The following is a 21225-nucleotide window of genomic DNA, read 5'->3' as shown; positions in this document are numbered from 1 at the left end:
CGTGAATGTCTTATTGGTGGTTCCACTCCTTATTTCTGCTTAAAGAAAGATTTGGTGCCTATGATCAGATTCAAAATATGGGGAGTTTATTTTATAAATTTCATATTCTTCTTTCCTTTTGTTAGGTTCTCCTGTTCCAAGTGGTAGTCCCTATCCTAATCCATCCTTTTTGGGAACACCATCTCAAGGTATCCTTTTCTCTGTTTTGATTTGCTACTATTATTTTTTAAGAACTAACATTATGCATTTAAGAACTAACATTATGCATTAATATCTTTAGTGTTTACTGTGGAAAAAAGATGAACCTTGCCTTGGAGTCAAAAGTCATTTAATAAAAGTGATACCCAAACAAGTATTGGCATTTGGCCATGAATGCTTTTATTTAAGAGCTGTAATAGTGTGCCTAGGAATATCAGCATTTAGCTGGGCCCTGAAATTATTTTTTCAGTAGTAATGTTAGGAATAGTGATTCCCAAGGTTTTTTGTTGTTTTGGGTTTTTTTTTTTTTTCTTTTAATTCTGCATTGAAAATTTCATTATGCACTCAACGATCTGCCTGGAAGAGTGCATGAAGTCTAAACCTGTCTTTTTATGAAGTAAAACTAAATTATATATCTATTTATTCCACTATTTTTGGTGTCCAGATGTGACAAACTTGGGTTTTTGGGAATTCTTAATTTTTAGAGTAATATCCTTAAGAGCTTTGTGGTTATGTATGTTTAAGGTATCCAGCCTCCTGCCATGTCAACTCCAGTTTGTCCTGTGGGAAACCCAGCAACGCAGGCCACAAGTTTGAGTAGTGTGACTGGACCGGAGATTGTGTACTCTGGAAAGCACAATGGTATCTGTATTTACTTTTCTCGAATCATGGGGTAAGTAGCTCTAACCGTTGCTCACTTTGTCCACATGGTTTCGTCCTCCTCACTTTCTGGTGGCAGGGTTCCTTGAGAAGGAGTAGAAACTTGCAAAGCTTCTTGATGCCTAGACTCAGAACTGGCCTCCCATTCACTTTTCTACTTCATGTGCTTGGTGTAGGGAAATCTCAAGGCCTGCTCAGATTAAGAAGGTGGGAAATAGACTTTCCCTATTTGTAAGTTATTGAAGTCATACTGTAAGAGGGAATAGGTATAGGGAAGGATAAAATTGCAGTGTTTTTGCAGTCTCTGTGACATCTAATTTGCTATCAAAGCCAGTGTACACTTCTCTTAAATTTGACATGTATGCTTTCATTTATATCATTTGCTTTAAAATGTGACTGAGTATAGAACTCCTTTATGAATGTATACCTTTCTTCATTATAAGGTCCCTGTTCATAATTCATTATCCAGAGACTTTTGATTTATCTTCAGCAATATTTCATTATCTGAAATAAGTTGTTATATTCGCTTTAAAGGTTTTCCTGTTTTCCACTTTTCTATGTAGTTGAATACATGTGTAATGAAACCATTGCTGTTTTGAAAACTGAACAAAGCTATTACACTCCTACAGAAAGGAATTCACTGTATATTGTAATTGTTTTTTGTCATTTATAGCACAATCATTAAAATAACTTTTTGTTCCAGAAATATTTGGGATGCTAGCTTAGTTGTGGAGAAAGTATTCAAAAGCGGCAATAGAGAGATCACTGCAGTAAGTGTGTATACTTTTATCCCATTGTTTGTATGTAACTGGTTGAATGTATTAATGGATAGATTCTTGCACATTTCTTGATATTGTAAACAAGATGCCATAATTATTCTTTCATGTAGATGTTTGTGTTCTTGTCCAGGAAGCTGTTCTGTGATTTAAGCCTCAGCTCTGTTTCTTAAAACTATGATCATGAGTAAATTTCTTAACATTTTGAAGCCTGGTAACTTTTATAAAATGGGAAGAATAACATATCTCCTTGTTAGCTTGTTGTGAAGGATGAGTAAATCAATGCTATTACTTAATGTCACTCAGAATTTACTATTTAATACTTTGACACATGTACATAGTACTCCTCTGGACTCAGCATATCCATGCATTGAGATACTGCCAAGACTGCTTTATGAAAACATCTTTTAGAACTCTATAATTTACAAACACAAGTAGGAAGATTTCTTTAATGAATGTGGAACATGAGCACAATTTATTTAAAGTTTGTTGTTTTTTTTTTTCCCCTTAATGAAAGGTACTAGATTTTTGGTAATTGGGAATTAGTCCAGGACCTTGGCACTGAGCTACATCCCCAGGGTTTGTTTTTTTTTCTGAGGCAAGGTCTTGCTAAGTCTCTTGAGTTGCCCAGGCTGCTTCAGCCTCCCAAAGTGCAGGGATTACAGACATGCACCAACATGCCTGGTTCTAAATGTCTTCTTAGCTGTGGTTCTTTTACAAACATTTCTAAGAACAAATTTATGTGACCAATACAGTGATACTTCAGTTGGAAAAATCACTCCAAGGTGGAACAGCAAAGTTTGAAATAAAAAATCTACTCAGTGTTCATAACTTTGCTTGATAGTAAAGCTGAAAATCTGACTTGAAAACACCTGTACAGGCCAATAATGAGTCATGCATTGCATCTCTCAGTGAATGCAAAGGGGTGACACTTCAGTCTATGCACCGCTCTGGACTAGACATACAGTGCTTATGTTAGTGCATTGAAACATTTATCACTGTGCATTTTGTGTGTGTGCACTTTACATACGTAAAATATCTTAACCATGGCTGCAAAAAAGTTAGTGATACCAGCAGTAAAGCTGAAAGGGAAAACTGAGAACCATGATGGAGTTCAAGAAAGACATTTGTTACAGTCCTGGAAAATTACATTCATAATTTTTGAGCCTCAGAACCAATTACTTGGTTTTCCATTATTTGTTACGAGAAAAACATACTCAGTTCTGGAACTTTTTGGTGTTCAAACATGAACTTGAAACAAGTCGAGCTTGACAACCAAGGTATCACTATATATGAAATCTATGAATTGGAAAAATCAATCTAGCGGTAGAAGTGGAAGTGGTTACTTTGGTGATAAGATGACTAATAGCTAGAAAAAAATATTAGTAAACCTTGGATGCTGGAAATAATTCTGTACTGTGACCTGGGCAATGACCATTAAAAATACAGAAATAAGATGTTCACATATTTATTTTTTAATATGTAAATTATGCGTCAATCTTACTGGAGCAGGTGGGGACAAATATTAGTATCCTTCCTTGCTCTGTATCCAGGTCAAACCATGAATTGATATAAGAAAGAACTGTTTTGTTATAAACATAGGGCACCTCAAAGTTAAAGTTGTATGTATACGATTACAACTATATGAAGTATGCATTATTTTACAGATAAGCTTTTTCAGTGTTTTTTTTAAACTTCTGAAAATTCTTCATTTCTTACAGATTGAAAGTAGTGTTCCCTCCCAACTGCTGGAGTCAGTACTACAAGAACTGAAAGGTTTGCAGGAATTTCTAGATAGAAATTCTCAATTTGCAGGAGGACCGTTAGGAAATCCAAAGTAAGAGTCAAAAGGGTTAATTCACTTTTTTCTTTTCATTGTATTTTTTGTTAAGATACAATTCACATAACATACAGGTGATCTGTTTAAAGTGTGTGTGTTTGGTAGGTTTTACCGTGTTCACAGGGCAATGTAACTATCACTATTGCCTGATTTCCACATCATTTTCATCATGCTCAGAAACCCCATGCCTGTTAGCAGTGACTTTCTTTGTCTTCTCCAGTTCCTGGCAACCACTAATCTACTTTCTGTGAGACTAGACCAGCCAATTCTAGATATTGTATGTGAACAGAAATAGACAAAATAAACTTGTATCTAGCTACTTTCCCTTGGAGTAATGTTAAGAAAATGTTTATTTCTATTTTATTGAGTTATTTTAGAGAAAATGATTGAAAACCTCTTTTCTGCATTTTACAGAGGTGAAATTATATAATTTTTTTCTTGCAATAGTAGAATTAAATTCATGTGCATTCTGATTTTGATGAAACCTAGGATACCTGCAATATTGATTTCATTTAGTATGGAATTTTTTTTTTTTTTTTTGGTTTTTCTCCGGTACCGGGAACCGAACTCGCGACCTTGCGCTTGCCAGGCAGGCGCTTTTTGCCGCTGAGCTAAATCCCCAGCCCAGTATGGAATATTTTAAGCAGCTTTTGAGATCATTTATGTCCTGTGAAATTCATGCATTTTAAATGTTCGGTTCAATGACTATTCATAAATACACAGAATTATGTATCCATCAGCATGAGTCGGTTCAAAAATCATGCTCTTGCCCCTTTGTAGTCATTGCTTGCTTCCACTCTAGCCTTAATTGGTAATTTACTGTATGAACTTACCTATTCTTGACATTTCGTACAAATGAAATCATATAGCAGCGATGGCAAACCTTTCAGAGAGCAACTGCCCAAATTTCAAACTAAAACCTACTCATATCACAAAGTACCAACACTACAATTAAACCTGATACTGCAGTTTTAAACAACTGTTATCTGATGCTTGGCTACTGAGGCAACTTGGCTTGCCTGCCTACAGAGAGGGCCCTGCATGCTTGCTGTGGAATGTATGTGATAAGTTCACCACCACTGTCATATAAAGGATCATGTCATCTACAAATAAGGATACATAGTGTGACTTCTTTTTTCCTAATTGTGCACCTTGTATTTCTTTTTCTTGCCTGATTTGCTCTGGATAAAATTCAGATAATGTGTTGAACAAGAGTAGTGAGAGTGGACACCCTTTGCCTGTTACCAATTTTAGAGGGAAGGCTTTCAGATTTTCCCCATTTAGAATGATATTGGCAGTGGGGCTTGTCATAAATGGCTTATATCAGTTGGAGGTAAGATCCTTATGTATCTGTTGTTAATCACGATTTTTATCGTGAATGGTATTGGATTTTGTCAGAGGCTTTTTGTGCATCTGTTGAGATGATCATGTGGATACAGTTTTAAAAATTGAATTGTGTGCTTTAACTAGTTAAATTGTATGGTATCTTAGTTATCTCTCAATAAAACTGTTATATACACACACACATAATTCTGTAATTTCTTTTTTTTTTTTTTTACCCCAGTACCAGGAATCGAACTCACGACCTTACGCTTGCCAGGCAGGCTCTGTGCCACTGAGCTAAATCTCCAGCCCCAATTCTGTAATTTTTGTTTCAGGACTACTGCTAGAGTTCAGCAGAGGCTGATAGGATTCATGCGTCCTGAAAATACTCAGCAAATGCAACAGGATCTCCAGAGGAAGTTTCATGGTAAATTATTTCTTCTAATCAGTTACATCTACATGATTGTAATAAAGAATTTTATTATTTGAATAGGAAATAAATAGTGGGCTGCTTTTCGTAAGACCTAGTTTCTCTGATGACAAATTTTTTTTGGATACAGGGTCTCACTATGTAGTCCAGGCTGGCCTCAGACTCACAGAAATCCTCCTGGTTCAGCCTCCCAAGTGCTAGGATTATAGATGTGCACCACTATGCCCGGCTTTTTTTTTTTAATTAAAATAGAACCAGTGCGATTGGGAAAATTGAACAGTGTTGAAATCATTTATTTCCATAGCTCTTTTAGCTTATATCATTTTGTCCCTAATGACACCAAAAAACATGATACACATTTTCCTTTTTTTTACTATGGTAATCTATATCTACCATAAATTTATCACTTTAACTGTGTTTTCTTGTGTAGCTATCACCCATATCCATCTCCAAATTTTTTCATGTTTTCAGAGTTAAACTCTATATCCTACAAATAGCTACTTCCCATTTTTTCCCTAATCACTGGCCATGGAATCACACTTTCTGGGGCTGGGGATTTAGCTCAGCGGCAGAGCACCTGCCTGGCAAGCGCAAGGTCGTGAGTTCGGTTGCCGGTACTGGAGAAAAACCAAAAAAAAAAAAGGAATCACACTTTCTGTTGTCACTGGCTTATTTCACTCAACAGTTTTTCTTTTTTTGTGATCTGGAGATCAACAAAAGGGCCTCTGCTGAGCTATACCCCCAGCCCTTTTTATGTTTATTTTGGCACCAGGTCTTGGCAAGTTGCCCAGGCCAGCCTGGAACTTGCAATCTTTCTACCTCAGCCTCCTGAGTACATAACTGGGATTACAGGCCTGTGCCACCATGCCTTGCTGGGCATACTATGTTCAAGACTCTTGTAGGATGTAAGATGTGTTAGAAGTTCCTTCTTTCATAAGCCTGAGTAAATCTCTGTGGTATTGTATGTCACATTTTGTTCGTTCATCATTGGTGGGCTCTAGGTTGCTTCTACCTTTTGGCTGTTGTGAATACTACTACTCTGAACATGGGTATGCAGATACAAATTCAAGTCCCTGCTTTTGCTTTTTTAGGGATACATACCCAGAAGTAGACTTGCTGTGTCCTATGGTAATTCTCTTCTTATTTTTTTTTGTTTGTTTTTTTTTTGGTACCAGGAATTGAATTTATGATCTCACACTTGCCAGGCAGCCACTGTGCCACTCAGCTATATCCCTGGCTCTCTTTTTAATTTTTATCTTCAATCTTGCTACATTGCCCAGGCTGGACTTAAAGTTGTGGGTTCAGGCAGTCTTCCCACAGCCTCCCAAGTAGTATATGTCACTTATACATCTTATTTTTAATTGTTTTAAGCAATCGCCTGCTGCTTCCCATAGCAGCTGTACCATTTGGCATTTTAACTAGCATGCAAACAGGTTCCAGTTTCTCAGCATCTTTGCCAATATTTGTTTTCTTTTTTTTTTTTTTTTTTTGGTTTTTCTCCGGTACTGGGAACCGAACTCACGACCTTGCGCTTGCCAGGCAGGCGCTTTTGCCGCTGAGCTAAATCCCCAGCCCCTGTTTTCTTTTTTTAAATATATAGTAACCATCTTAACAAATACCAACTATCTCAATGTAATTTTGGTTTGCATTTGCCCAGTGCTTTGTGATACACCTTTTTGTAAAGTTAAGTAAATGTTTAGCTGTGTTTTTCGTATATTACAAATTCTATGAAAGAAAGAACATGAGAAGTCCTCATATGCATCAGTTGCTCCACATATAAATTAGAATAATAAATTTTGGTAAGATCTTGTATGTCTGATGCCAAATTTCTTTGAAGACAAGGTCTCACTAGTCTAGTCTGGCCTTGAACTTACTATGTAGCCGAGGCTGGCCTCGAATTCTCCCTGCCATTTAATTTTTTCTAAATTCGCTGGACTTCTGGTATTAGAATCAGTTAGTCTGACTTTCTTAACTAAGACCCAGCCATTTCTTTTCTGCCAAGCTACTTTGTTCCCTTCCTTCTGGACCTAGTTTCCAATTCACCATTTTGTAAGTTTTGTTTTTCTTTTTCCAGAACTTTTTTAGGAAGGCCTTAAGCTTATTACTGAGCATCAGTGGGGTTTTTACAAATGAGATCAAAGTGATCCTTCTGCCTCAGCCTCCCAAGGGTTGAGATTAGAGGCATGGGCCATCACACCTGGCTTGACATATACTTAAAACTACAAATCTTATTTCTAGTTATACATCATATCCCACTCTTCATGCAGCTTTTGTCTTTATACTATGATATACATATGTTATATATACTTTTCATTATGACTTGCACATTTTGGGTTTATGTTCTTTTTTAATTGCCAGGGATTAAACCCAGGGCTTTGTGCATGCTCCTAAGCAAACACCCTACTACTGAGCTACAGCCTTATTCAGATGTTTAAAATCATATATATACACATAAACAGAATTTCCTATGTAACTCTTGTCTGCTTTTTCTGGTACCTGGGATTGAACCCAGGGCCTCTGAACTAAGCTACAGTCCCCAGCCCCTCCCTGCCTTTTTTTTTTTTTTTACTTAGACAAGTTGTAAATTGTTAAGTTGTCCAGAGCAGGCTCAAACCTGTGATCTCCTGCTTCAGCCTATCAGAGTATTGGTCTACCTGCTTTACATGTTTTGTTTTGTTTTGTTTTTGTGAGACAGCATCTCACTGTGTAGTTCAGGCTGGCCTTGAGTTCACTATGTAGTCCAGGCTGACCTCAAATTCATGGCGATCTTCTTGCCTCAGCCTCCTAAGTGTTGAGATTACAGGCATACTTAACTACCTGCTTTACATTCTTAATATTTCTTTCCTTTTTTATTTTATTCTATTTGCTATCTAAAAATTTATTATTTAGATGCTATCAAATAATTTAATTTTGATGAGATATGACATTGTTATTCAAGGAAATATCCATCTTATTAAAGAAATGCATACTATAACAATACATAATATAAAGTATATAGGACTAAAAGAACAATGTGTAAGATCTACTTTCAAATAACTGAGTAAAGAAAAAGAAGAGAGGACATATTAAAACAGGCTGGTAAAAATCTTGAAAATGCAAAGTTGTGTCATGACTGACTCAATTGATTTCATGATGCGCTGTGTTTATTAATTCAGAGTGAGAAAATCAGTCTTAGGCAGTCTTGATTATGCTTTCCAGGATATCATGTTTAAGGATGTTTATTGTATTGTTTTAGTAGCAAAACACTGGAAACTATAAATGTCCTTTAGTGGAAAATGGGCCAAACTGTGGTATACTTACATGGTGGTATGTAAGTATACTTACATATTGGTGTGGTATACTTACCTTTATTCAGGAATAAAATTAAATGAACTTGATTTCTATTTATCAGTACGGCTAGCCTATGAGCATATAACTGTGGGAAAAGGAGTGACATAATTCTTAAAAACAAAGAAATGATTTTATTTTTGATGAACATGCACAGATGCACATGTATGCAGCATGAGGATGAAAACCTGAATACAGCAGTTGCTGATCTTGGCTGCCTGTGATGGCACAGGGAGGACAACACAACACGTTAACTACATTTCAACCTTAACTATAGTTTTTATTTGAAATAAAGAAAACAGCTCAGCCTATCACTGTGTAAAACTTCATGAGCTGTATTTTATCTTTAGAGGCTCAACTGAGTGAAAAGGTTTCACTTCAGGCAATTCAGCAGTTGGTTCGAAAATCATACCAGGCTCTGGCTTTATGGAAACTTCTTTGTGAACACCAATTTACTGTCATTGTAGGAGAACTTCAGAAGGTAAGGTTTGTGTTTTTTCTTTAGGATCATAGCATTGATACTAAGTTTATTTTCTTTTGTATGAGTTTTAGTCTTACACTTGGATTTGGAAAGCATATAGGTAATCATACAGCTGATGTAATAGGAAGATTGCACAGAAATGTGAAACTTAAACTCCTTTGTCAGAGGCACACAAATTTTAGCGTCAGAACTTCTGGTATGTGAATGAAGTCTTACTTTACCTTTTTTTTTTTTTTTTTTTTGTCTGTTTGAGACACGATTTAGCTATGTAGTTCTGGCTGGCCTTGAACTCACTTTGTAGCCCAGGTTGGCCTCAAACTCTCAGCAACCCTCCTACCGGAGCCTTCCCGAATGCTGGGATTACAGACATGCACCGCCACTCCTGGCATAAAAAGATTTCTTTTCCTGGGATAAAATGGATAGGTATTTTTTTGTTATTGGTGTTTTTGTTTGTTTATTTTGGTACCAGGAATCAAACTTAGGACCTCATGCTTGCCAGGCTTTTTTTTTAAAACAGTGGATTATAACCTTTATTTGGGTTACAGATCTCTGGGAATCTGATAAAAGCTTTCTGTCCATACTTTCAGTGAAATAAATGTGGACACATTCACATAAATTTTTTGCATATAATTTTTAAATATTCCTACTTTATAGATATTTATGATTGTAGAAATTTCTCTTGCTGTTTTCAATTTGAATATGTTTTAAGCACAATGATGATTGATGTTCATCTAAATGTTAAATAGGATCTTTGGGGGAAGAATGTATTTGAACCTTTTATTGTGAACAATTTTAAACATACATAGTAAGCAGAGGAAATACAATTCCTATACTATTTACAAATACTAATTTCCACAAACACTTGATTATTCAGCATTTTGAAGATTTCTACCAACCCTTTTTAATCTGTCCCCTTTTCTTTCTCTTTACTAAGTTTTTTGAAAGTAGATTCTACATACTGTTGTTTTAGTCCTGTTCACTTCATACTGTGTATTGAGTTACATTATGTATTTCTTTAATAAGATGGACATTTCCTTGAAGAATACCAATGTTCTCACACTTACCAAAACTAAAAGTAATTATTTGACAGCATGTAAAATAATGTTTTTACTGATTATCTTACAAGATTAGTTCATTCAAATTAGGATCAAAGCATTTGGTTCACTCATCAGATTATGTCATTTCTTGTAAATCTCTTTTCATCCAGAACAGTCTTCTTTTTTTCTTTTCCTTGCTATTGCCTTGTGGAAATCAGATCATCAATCTTTTAGCATGTTCAGTAGCCTGAAATTGTTATCTTTCTCACAGTAAACTTAATCTCCAATCACTTTCATTTTCTATAAAATGAAAGTTAAGTCTAAATAGGCTTGACTAGATTCAGGTTCATTTATCTGAGGACGAAAAAAAATTCCCAGCCCACCCACAGATGGGGTTTTGTTACACTGTCCAGGCTGCTTCAGACTCAGCATCCTCCACCTCATCCTCCCGAATAGCTGGATTATAGAAATTTTTCTTAGGTAGTGCTTTGTTAATCAGACTGTGTAAAGAAACACAAAAGATTGGTTGTCATACTTTTTAGTGGCACTAGGATTGATTGCTAGCTTCCAGAGATAAATCCAATGCTACTATTGTGAATTTTTCAGTTAGGTTTTAATCAAACTTTTGTCATCTGTTGATAATTGGTGAATTGGTATTTTCATTTAGGATTAAAAAATGATAATTCTCTCCTTTTTTGGTTTTTGTTTTTTGAGACAGGGTCTCGCTGTGTAGTTCAGGCTGGCTTTGAAGTCACTTTGTAACCCAGGCTGCCCTTAAACTTACAGTGATCCTCCTGCCCCAGCCTCCCAAGTGCTGGGATTACAGACATGCACCACCATACCCAGCCAAAATGATAATTTTTGACACTACAATTCCTTCCACAGTTATTAACTACAATTCTAAAATAATTTTTCCTTGACCTCTAGGAATACGTGATTACCCTGAATGCATATGTCTTGACTCTTAAGTACCAGTTTTTAATCCTAAAGTTGATCCCCACTTGTTTTCATTAGTGTCAGTTCCATAGGGTTTGGCTTTTTGTTTCTTGTTTGTTCTTTGAGGGTTTTTTTAAGCACATACTTTTTTCCCCCTTTTTAAAAATTCATCCTAGTTATGAAAACCGTTTTTTCCATACTAGGTAGAGCAATGATTTTCAGGTGACAAATGTAATGTAGGTAGTTTTTTAGCCAAGATGTTTGTGATCCATCATCAAAGCTTTCTTTTTTGTATCACCATTTACCTGCTCAAACAATATAGATTAAGTAGTTGATCAAAACTTTGAACACAATTTTGGTATTTGTTGAAATTTGGAAAAGGGAATTAGGTGCATCATTAAATAAAATATTTTTGCTATAATATAAATCACCATACTACTTTATAACTCCATTTGTTCAAAGTACAGATCTTACCCCAGTGTTAGAAAACCTCAAATAATAGAATTCTAACATTATTTTGGAAAAAATAAAATGTAAGCTCAAGATTTTTTTAAATGTAGCCAAATGATTGTATTTTCCTGATTAAGACTAAAGACAGGTGACTTGGCTGTAATCCTGACTTCACCTTCCTCATTTGTGAAATGAGAGGTTTTAACTAGATCTACTATCAGTTGTTTTCCAACTCTAAATGATTTTATTGTTTCTGTAGGGAGGGTGGAGAAAGAGGGGTTGTAAAGAATTAAGATGTGGTATGTACATGTTACATATACCAACTCCACACGAGAGATGCAATCATTATGTATAGTACTGCAAACATGTACTAATTTAGAAAAACTGAAAAAAGAATTATTTCTGTAGTGTAGTGTGAGGCCCGGGTATATAGCTCAGCAGCACAGCACCTGCCTGGCAAGTGCAAGGTACCACAAAAAAAAGCAAAAGGTAGTTCTCTATAGTTTAGTGTGTTGTTTATTTTTGATGCTTAGGATTGAACCAAAGGCTTCATGTATAGTAGGTAAGCACTCTGTGACTGGGCTTTATTTTAAAATAAAAATTGCATTCTGTGTGAATATATCTGTATAATTTTGATAGCAAGAAAAGATTTTCTCTTATCCTTCCAGGAAGTTCAAGAGCAGTTGAAAATCACCACCTTCAAAGATCTGGTAATCAGAGACAAAGAACTCACGGGGGCATTAATTGCTTCTCTTATCAACTGCTACATCAGAGACAATGCTGCTGTTGATGGCATCAGCTTACATTTACAAGACATCTGCCCACTTCTGTATAGTACTGATGATGCAGTTTGTTCTAAGGTATGATGTTTTGTTACCTAGTTCAGTGGGTTTTTTATAGGAAGTTCCACAGTATGCTGAAAATCACATTACAGTAGGAATTAGGAACTCATGTTTTACTTGATGCATAACCTCAGCGTGATTCTTAATCTGGCCTCAGAATTCTTATCTAAGAAAGGGGCTTGAAATACATGTAGTTTTAAAACCCAGGGGTACTCTGAAGTTTCTCACATAAATAATCTTTAGTAGAATTTCTATGCCATGTTAAAAAAAAAGGACATTTAGAAATTAAAGCAAAGCAGTAAATTTAGAAAATAATCAAATTAAGGAATTAATCTCTCTTCTTATAAATTAAGGAAAGTCTATAATGAATTAGAGTTAATGGAGCAATTTTTATTGATCCTTTCCTACAGGTGGACAAATAAGTCAGTGTTGCACTAACTGCCTGCTGACCAATAATGTATTGATTAGACATACTTACCAGACAGTCTGTCTTGCTTAACATATTTGTGAGAGGAATTAAGAATAGGTAGGAGTTTTTTGGTCCAAAACTTTTCTGCCTAAAATAAAGAAGTTTGTAGATTTGTTAATTTTAGCAGTCATAAACCATATATAAATTTAGATATAGACTAAAAATGTTGACAGTATTAATCTGCTTATGTACTTTTTGGGTTCTTGACATCTTGTTCTAGGCAAATGAGCTTCTCCAGCATTCCCGACAAGTTCAAAGTAAGACTGAAAAGGAAAGAATGTTAAGGGATTCATTGAGGGAGTATCAGAAAATCAGCAATCAAGTGGACCTTGCCAATGTTTGTGCTCAGTACAGACAAGGTGAAAAATGTGCTTCTTATCTTCTACTCAGCTCGGAGGGTAAATGACAAGTGTGCAGATTAAGCAAGACAGTGATGAAGAACCTGGTTTTTCCTGAATCTTCCTTTGGATCAGTGGTCCAAGTGATAACTTGAATTGTGTACTTTTTTTTTCCCTTCCATGTCTGGGGTTTAAATTCAGGGCCTTGTGCTTGGGAAGCAAGTCTCTTATCACTAACTTGGACCCCCTAGCTGGAATTATGTAACTTTTTACCATTAGAGTTTCAGACTTTACCTAGCTACACATATTTTTTGACTAATTTTAAAAAGAAAATTATTTCCTTTAAAATTATTTTAAATCAAATCTAATATAGAATAATGCCTATAACTATTAACAGAGGAATTATTTTGAATTCTTAGATTCCCTGCCTGCCACAAAGAACTGAAGCCCTCCTTTCTGTTATTTTAAATATAAAAATATTTTCCAGTGAAGAGATTTATTTAATAACTGCCTTTCAGGAATATTTGGTCCTTTTTCTTTGGAAGACTCATCAGAAATATTTGATGATAAAATGAAGACATAGGTTTAATGATTTTTTTTTTTTTTTTTTTTTTTTTTGGGTTTTTCTCCGGTACCGGGAACCGAACTCACGACCTTGCGCTTGCCAGGCAGGCGCTTTTGCCGCTGAGCTAAATCCCCAGCCCCTTAATGATTATTTTTATATGCCAGCTTAAGGAAAATAATACTCAACTTAGTAATCAGCCTTCAGTATTTGTCCTTTTTCTTTCCCATTAGTGCGTTTTTATGAGGGAGTAGTGGAACTCTCTCTTACTGCTGCAGAGAAAAAAGATCCTCAGGGTCTTGGACTTCATTTCTATAAACATGGAGAACCAGAGGAGGACTTAGTTGGACTTCAGGCTTTCCAAGAAAGGTGAGTTCTAGTCCCCTCCCAGATGCCATCTTTACAGATGCAGGGGTTTCCTTGTGTAAAGTGTTGATTGATGTTATCAGAGAAATACTATTTTGAGTACATCACCTATCAAAATTTGATCATGCTTTTACTTTAAAATGACTTACTGTGCACTGGGGATGTAGCTCAGCAGCACAGTGCCTGCCTGGCAAGTGTGATGCCCTGAATTTGATTCCTGACACCAAAAAACAGAAGAAAGACTTACTGTTTTATCAAGGCCTGCATCAGAGATTCTAATTTTTTTTTTTTTTTTTTTTTTGGTTTTTTTGTTTTTTCTCCGGTACCAGGAACCGAACTCACGACCTTGCACTTGCCAGGCAGGTGCTTTGCCGCTGAGCTAAATCCCCAGCCCTCAGAGAGTCTAATTTTTTATTTTTTTGCAAGGAAACAGTGACAGTGTTTGTTTTTTAATATATTTAATAATGTATGTACTAAAATTGTCACAAATCACAGTTATGTAGTTGATTTTTCAGAGAACATAGCCATGTAACTAAAAACCACATGTATATATACAGCCAATCACATCTCTTTCTTTTTTTAATCATTATTATTACTTCAGTTTATTCATGTGTGTAGTACATGTTTACATTCCTTGTGGGAAATTAGTACATGTACATAATATATTTTAATTCCTTCTTCATTGCCTTTCCCTTCCCTCCCCCCCCTCCACCCATCCCTTGTTCCCTTTCCTTTTTATTTAAAAAATTTTACTTTTTTATGTTTGTAGTACATAATATGTACATTCCTTGCATGGAGTTGGTACATGTACATAACACATTCCAAATCCTTTTTTTCATCTCTTACCCTTTCCTCCCTCCTCTTTTCCCTCTTAATCCCTTTCCCTTTTGATGATCTATCTTCCTGCTTGCTGTCATCTGTCTTTCATTTTGCTCTTTACTTTTACTTTAGGTTTCTCATATAAAACAGTGAGATACGTAAGCTTGTGTGTTTCATTTATTTATTTCACTTAACATTATGGTTTCAAAATATATCCATTTTCCTACAAATGACTCACGTTTATCCTTCTTTATGGCACAGGTAGTATTCTATGGTGTGTAAATACCACATTTTCTTTATCCATTCATCTGGTGATGAACATATAACCCAGTTCTAAGATTTAGCTACTATGAATTGTCCAGCCGTGAACATGAGTGTACATGTATCTCTGCAATATGATATCTTTAACTCTTTGAGGACAGGTATTTGAAGAGGGGAATAGCTGAGTCAAATGGAATTTCTCATTTTAGTTTTTTGAGGACTCTTCATACTGATCTCCATAGTGCTTATACTAGTTTATGTTCCCACGAACAGTATAGAAGGGTCCCCTTTACTTTGCAGCCTCTCCAGCATTTGTTATTACTTGATTTCTTGTGATGGCCATTTTTTACAGGGTAAGATGAAATCTCATTATTGTTTTCATTTGCATTTCTCCAGTGGATAGTGATGTTGAGCATTTCTTTATGTATTTACCAGCCATTTCTACTTCATCTGTGAAATGTGTATTCATTTCACTTGCCCGTTTTTCTATTGGGTCTTCTATTTTGGAGGGGTGATTGTTTTGAGTTCTTCATATATATATATATTCTAGATATGCATTCTCTGAGGTATCACTGGGAAAATTTTTTTCCCATTCTGTAGGTTGTCTTTTAGCTCTGTTGATAGTTTGTTTTGCTGTACAGAAGCCTTTAATTTAATATCCACCCATTTGTTGATTCTCTGAATTATTTTCTATGCAATTGTGGTTCACTTCAGAAAGTCCTTACCTATGCCTATAACCTCAAGAGTTTTACCTATTTTGTCTGGTTTCTGGTTTAATATTTAGTTCTTTGATCTGTTTTGATTTTAGTTTAATACATAGTGAGAGATACAGGTCTAGATTCAATCTTTTGCATGTAGTCAGTTATTCCAACACCATTTATTAGAGACTTTCTTCTAGTGTGTTTTTTCAGACCCTTTGTCAAAGATCAAATAGTTCAATGTACTTGGAATTGTTTCTGTATCCCCTGTTCTGTTCCTTTGATTCATATGTCAGTTTTTCTGCCAGTATTGTGCTGTTTTTATCACAGTGGCTTTATAATTTTAAGTCTGGGGTATGATGCCTCCCACTTTGTTCTTCTTGCCTAGCATTGCTTTTGATATTCTGGGTCTCTTCTGGTTCCATATGCGTTTTTTCTTTTCTTTTTTTTTTCTTTTTTTTTTTTTTTGTGGTGCTGGGATTGAACCCATGTGCCAGTGAAGCACATCCTCAGCCCTCCATCTGAGCTTTAAGATTGTTTTCTCCAGTTCTATAAATTAAATGGGAAGAGAAGGAAAAGGATGAAAAACAAAAGGAAGAAACTGTTGTGTGTACCTGTAACTACCCCAAGATCATTGTAAACTGCATGAACTGCAAACATATACTAATAAAATAAAAAAAAATTAAGAGTGCTGTTACAATTTTGATTGAGGTTGTGTGAAATCTGTATAAGTCCTGGGAGTACAGGCATTTTGATTATATTGGTTCTGCCTGTCCAGAAACAGTAGGTATCTTTTGATTTTCTGATGTCCACTTTGATTTCATTTTTCAGAGTACTATAGTTTGTGTGTGTGTGTGTGTTAAGTTGTAGTCTTTATTGTACAGATCTTTCACTTCTCTTATGTTAATTCCTAAGTAATTAATTTTTCTTGGTGCTATTGTAAATGGTATTTTCCCCCTCATTTCTCTCTCAGTGGGTTCATTATTAGCATAAAGGAATGCTGTTGATTTTTGTGTATTGATTTTATATCCTGGTACATTACTGAATTTGCTTATTCTAAGATTCTTTTGTTTTTTTTTTTTTTAATTTGCTATGTAAAGAATATGTCACCTGCAAATAATAATTTGAGTTCTTCCTTTCCTCTACATACCACTTCTCTTTCTTTCCCAATTGCTTTTGCTAGTGTTTTAAGTACTGTCTTGAACGTAGTGGTGATAGAGGGCATCTTGTTTTAGTTCTGATTTTAGAGGGAAAGCTTTCAATTTTTTCCCATTGACCATGATGTTGGCAGTAGGTTTGTCATAAATGGCTTTTATCAGATTGAGAAAAATGTCCTTTAATATCTGTTTTCCTCAGTGTTTTTATCACAAAAGGATGTTGGATTTTGTCAGAGACTCTTTCTGCCTCTGTAGAGATCATCATGAGAACTTGTTCTTCCTTCTATTTATGAGATGTATTACATTTATTGAACCTATCTTTCATCCCTGGGATAAAACCTATTTGGTCAAAATGTGTGATCTTCTTGATGATTCATTGCATTCTGTTTGCCAATTTTTTGTTGAGGATTATTCATTAAAGAGAGTAGTCTATAGTTGTCTTTTTTTGTTTGTTTGTTTTTTCTTTTTTGGTTAGATCTTTCTCTGGTTTGGGAATTGGGTTAATTAAAGATAATTCCAGAAATGACTTTGGGAATAGTCCTTCCCTTCCAATTTCGTTGAAAAGCTTGAGGCATATTAGTTTTAGAACTTGCCTAAAGTATTTAGAATTCAGCAGTGAACCCATCTGGACCTGAAGTTTTCTTAGTTGGTAGGGTATTTATTACTTCTTTGATTTCATTGCCTTCTTTTGGATTATTCAGGATTTTAAGATTTGTTAAAAAGAAAAATCGAGCCAGGCATGGAGGCTCACACCTGTAGTGCCAGCACTCAGGAGGCTGTGGCAAGAGGACTGCCGCAAGTTTGAGGCTAGCCTGGGCAACATAGTGAGTGCTAGGCCAGCCTGAACTAGACAACAAAATCTTGTCCCCAGAAACCAAAAAGATCTTGTTAGTTTAATTTTGATAATGCCTATGTATCTAGGAATCTATCCATTTCCTCTGAATTCTCCAATTTATTATTTGTGTGTAGTACATGTTAATAGTATGTGTTAATAATTTTTTTATTTCAACAGTGTCTGTGATTTCACCTTTTTCATTTCTAATTACATTGATTTGGGTCTTTTCTCTCCTTTTTTTAGTTAGATTGGTTAAGGCTTTGTCCATTTTGTTTATTCTTTCAAAGAATCAACTCTGGTTCAAAATTTTGGTCTCAATTTTGTTTTTTTTTTTTTTCCTCTGATTTTTGTAATTTCCTTCTTTATACTAGCTTTGGGTTTGGATGGTCCTTGTTTTTTTAGATTGAGGTACATCATTAGGTTATATATTTGTGCTCACACTGTTTTTGTGATATATTCACAGCTATAAACTTCCCGTGATAGGCTGTTTTCATTGTGTCCCATAAGTTCTGGGCATATTTTATTGGCTTTATTGTTTAGTTCTACAAACGGTTTTATTTCTTCCTTGAATTTTTGTAACCCATTGTTTAGTTTGGAGTACATTGTTTAAAATTGTCATTATTTGCAGATGACATGATACTCTACCAAGAAGACTCCAAAAATTCCACTAAAAACCTGCTAGATCTAATAAACAAATTCAGTGGCGGAGCTGTATACAAAGTCAACACTCAAAATTCAATAGCCTTCTTGTACACAAATAACGAACTCACTGAGAGAGAAATTAGGGAAACAACACCTTTCACAATAGCATCCAAAAAAATGAAATACCTAGGAATCAATCTAACAAAGGAAGTAAAAGACCTCTATATTGAAAACTATAGTACTCTGAAAAAGGAGATTGAAGAGGCTATCAGAAAATAAAAAGATACTCTTTTCTTCTGGGTAGGAAGAACCAATAGAGTGAAAATGGCCATACTTCCAAAACTGTTATACAGATTTAATGCAATTCCAATCAAACTTCCAAGAGCATATCTCACAGAATTAGTGAAAACAGTCCTAAAATTCATTTGGAACTAGAAGAGATGTAGAACAGCATGTCTGATACTGGGGGAAGAACAAGCTACCTGACATGTTTTAGATATTGAGGCAATATCCAAATTATTTTTAAACAATTAAATGCATATATCTCGCATCCAAAATGTTTTTTGGATATGTATTTTGCCAAAACGTTTTGCCAGTTGTGGGATCTGGTTGCTCCAGTCTCCCTGAGTGATTCCGTTGTTCAGGACTGGGTCTAATGGTTAGTCTTTGCCGCTGGTGCCCTGTGCTCTACTCACGGTGTGTGTGTGTCAGCTCTCCTATAGGGCAGAGGGTTGCAGGAATTCTAATTTTAAGCCTTGAGATAAAATTTTACTCTGAAAAAGAAATTTTTTTTTTTTTTTTGAGACAAGGTCTTGGTATACAGTTCAGGCTGGCCTTGAACTCACTATGTAGCCCAGGCTGGCCTTGAACTTGAAGTGATAATCCTGCCCCAGCCTCCTGAGTGCTGGGATTACAGACATGTACCACCGTATCCAGCTGAAAAAAAAATTCTTAAAAATTCTTAAATGTTTTTGAAACCCCATCTGTGGGTTTTTGTATTCTTTTCTTTCTTAGTATGGATTGAACCCATGTCCTTGTGTACACTAGGCAAGCATTTTGTCATTCACTGAATTACATCCCCAGCACTTTCTTATTTTGAAACAGGGTCTAACTAACTTGCCTCAAACTTGGCAATCCTCTTGTCTCAGCTTCCCAAGTAGCTCAGATTGTAGGCATATGCCTTTCTACCTGTCTTGTATTATTTTTAATATTCAATACATATCTTTTTTTTTTTTTTTGGTGTCAAGAATCGAACACAGGGCAGGTGCTATGCTGCTAAGCTACATTCCCAGCCCTAAATATATATATTCTAAATTATGTTGATGTTCTTTTGCATATTTTTTCTTGTATGTATTTAGTAACATCAGTTCCTTTCTGGTTAAATAATGTAACTGCTTCCTTTTCATCCTCTTTCTCAGACTACAAGCTTATAAGTGCATTACAGATACACTTCAGGAACTGGTAAATCAAAGTAAGGCTGCTCCTCAGTCTCCTAGCGTACCCAAAAAGCCTGGTCCTCCTGTGTTATCATCGGATCCCAATATGCTGAGTAATGAAGAAGCAGGACATCATGTAAGGACTCTGTGTATTTTCATTCTGAACATTTACTATTTTAGAAGTTCTGCATGGTAGTGGTACGTAATTATCTTGGGAAACAGTACCCCTTAGAAGTTACCATTTAATAATTCTATCCTTGTTTGGGGTTTAGGGCAAGATTGATTAGGATGTCTGGGAACCAAACTTGTATGCTAATTATGCTGTTTTATTTATTTTAGTTTGAACAAATGATTAAATTGGCACAGCGATCCCAAGATGAGCTCTTTAGTATTGCCCTTTATAATTGGCTGATACAAGCTGACCTTGCAGATAAACTGCTACAGGTAAAAAAAAATATATTTATTTATAGTAGAATTGTTAACGTTCATTTAAATTTAAAGTAGCATGGCTCATTGAGTTAAATATGTATAGAGTTATAGGAAATTCACTTTTGCATTGTGTGTGTATCAGGTATTAATGTAAAGGAAATATATAACATCTTTTCCTGAGAAGCAGCGTAGATTGTTGATTTAATCTTATTCTAGAAGCTGATTAGGATAGTTTACATTGTGGGGTAGAAGTCATTGGATTATAAAGTGGGAAATCTGATTTTTGTTTCAGTTCTGTGTAACTTCAAACATGTCATTTTACTAATCGTAAATTTCAGTGTTCCTCAGTCTATAAAATGAGCACATGGCATTTAATAATTTTTGGAGTGCTTTTGAGCTCAGAGTCTAGGAACCAGTACTTGTGTTCTCAGAGTTTATTAAAAGTTTTGTAATTTGGTGTTAAATCACTTTTAATCTAGTATAATTAATAGAAGCTCTTTCATTGACTATAGTAAAATAAAATGCACTTACAGTGAGAAATATTGCACTCTTGGTTTTTATGTCATATTATAATTTTGCTTTGTTTTTACAAAACAAAGCACAACTGTAGTTTCTTTACAGTTATATTTTCTATTTAAAAACTAGCTAAGTGATCAGAAAATGTTTCTGAATAATTGTACACTTCCTAGATTGCCTCTCCATTTCTGGAGCCATATCTAGTCCGAATGGCCAAAGTGGATCAAAACAAAGTTCGTTACATGGATTTACTATGGCGGTATTACGAGAAGAACAGAAGCTTCAGCAGTGCTGCTCGTGTCCTATCCAAATTGGCCGACATGCATAGGTATAGGATAATATTTTCATTGTGAAGAGTAATCAACTGATTTACATCCAGATTTCACAGATTAAATAA

At 35.3% G+C, this 21225-nt stretch overlaps 1 protein-coding gene across 2 annotated transcripts in view; it reads left to right on the top strand.

The window, feature by feature from the left end:
* The window catches only part of Nup155 (nucleoporin 155kDa), a gene marked incomplete at its 5' end in the record, with an annotated part of 59998 nt that overhangs the window by 28548 nt on the left and 10225 nt on the right, over positions 1–21225 (top strand). For both annotated transcript variants that reach the window (XR_261216.2, XM_005386214.2), the window contains 12 exon segments: positions 126–188; positions 724–871; positions 1562–1628; positions 3356–3471; positions 5133–5224; positions 8905–9035; positions 12127–12318; positions 12990–13128; positions 13903–14038; positions 19866–20019; positions 20223–20327; positions 21002–21156. Coding sequence is in view for 1 of the 2 variants with exons in the window: in XM_005386214.2 (XP_005386271.1) it covers positions 126–188; positions 724–871; positions 1562–1628; positions 3356–3471; positions 5133–5224; positions 8905–9035; positions 12127–12318; positions 12990–13128; positions 13903–14038; positions 19866–20019; positions 20223–20327; positions 21002–21156 (1498 nt within the window).

The sequence above is a fragment of the Chinchilla lanigera genome, unplaced genomic scaffold, assembly GCF_000276665.1.
Source record: "Chinchilla lanigera isolate Chin_1 unplaced genomic scaffold, ChiLan1.0 scaffold00025, whole genome shotgun sequence".
NCBI lineage: Eukaryota > Metazoa > Chordata > Mammalia > Rodentia > Chinchillidae > Chinchilla > Chinchilla lanigera.
Note: the sequence above shows the minus strand (reverse complement) of the source record. Positions and strands in the feature narration are given on the sequence as shown.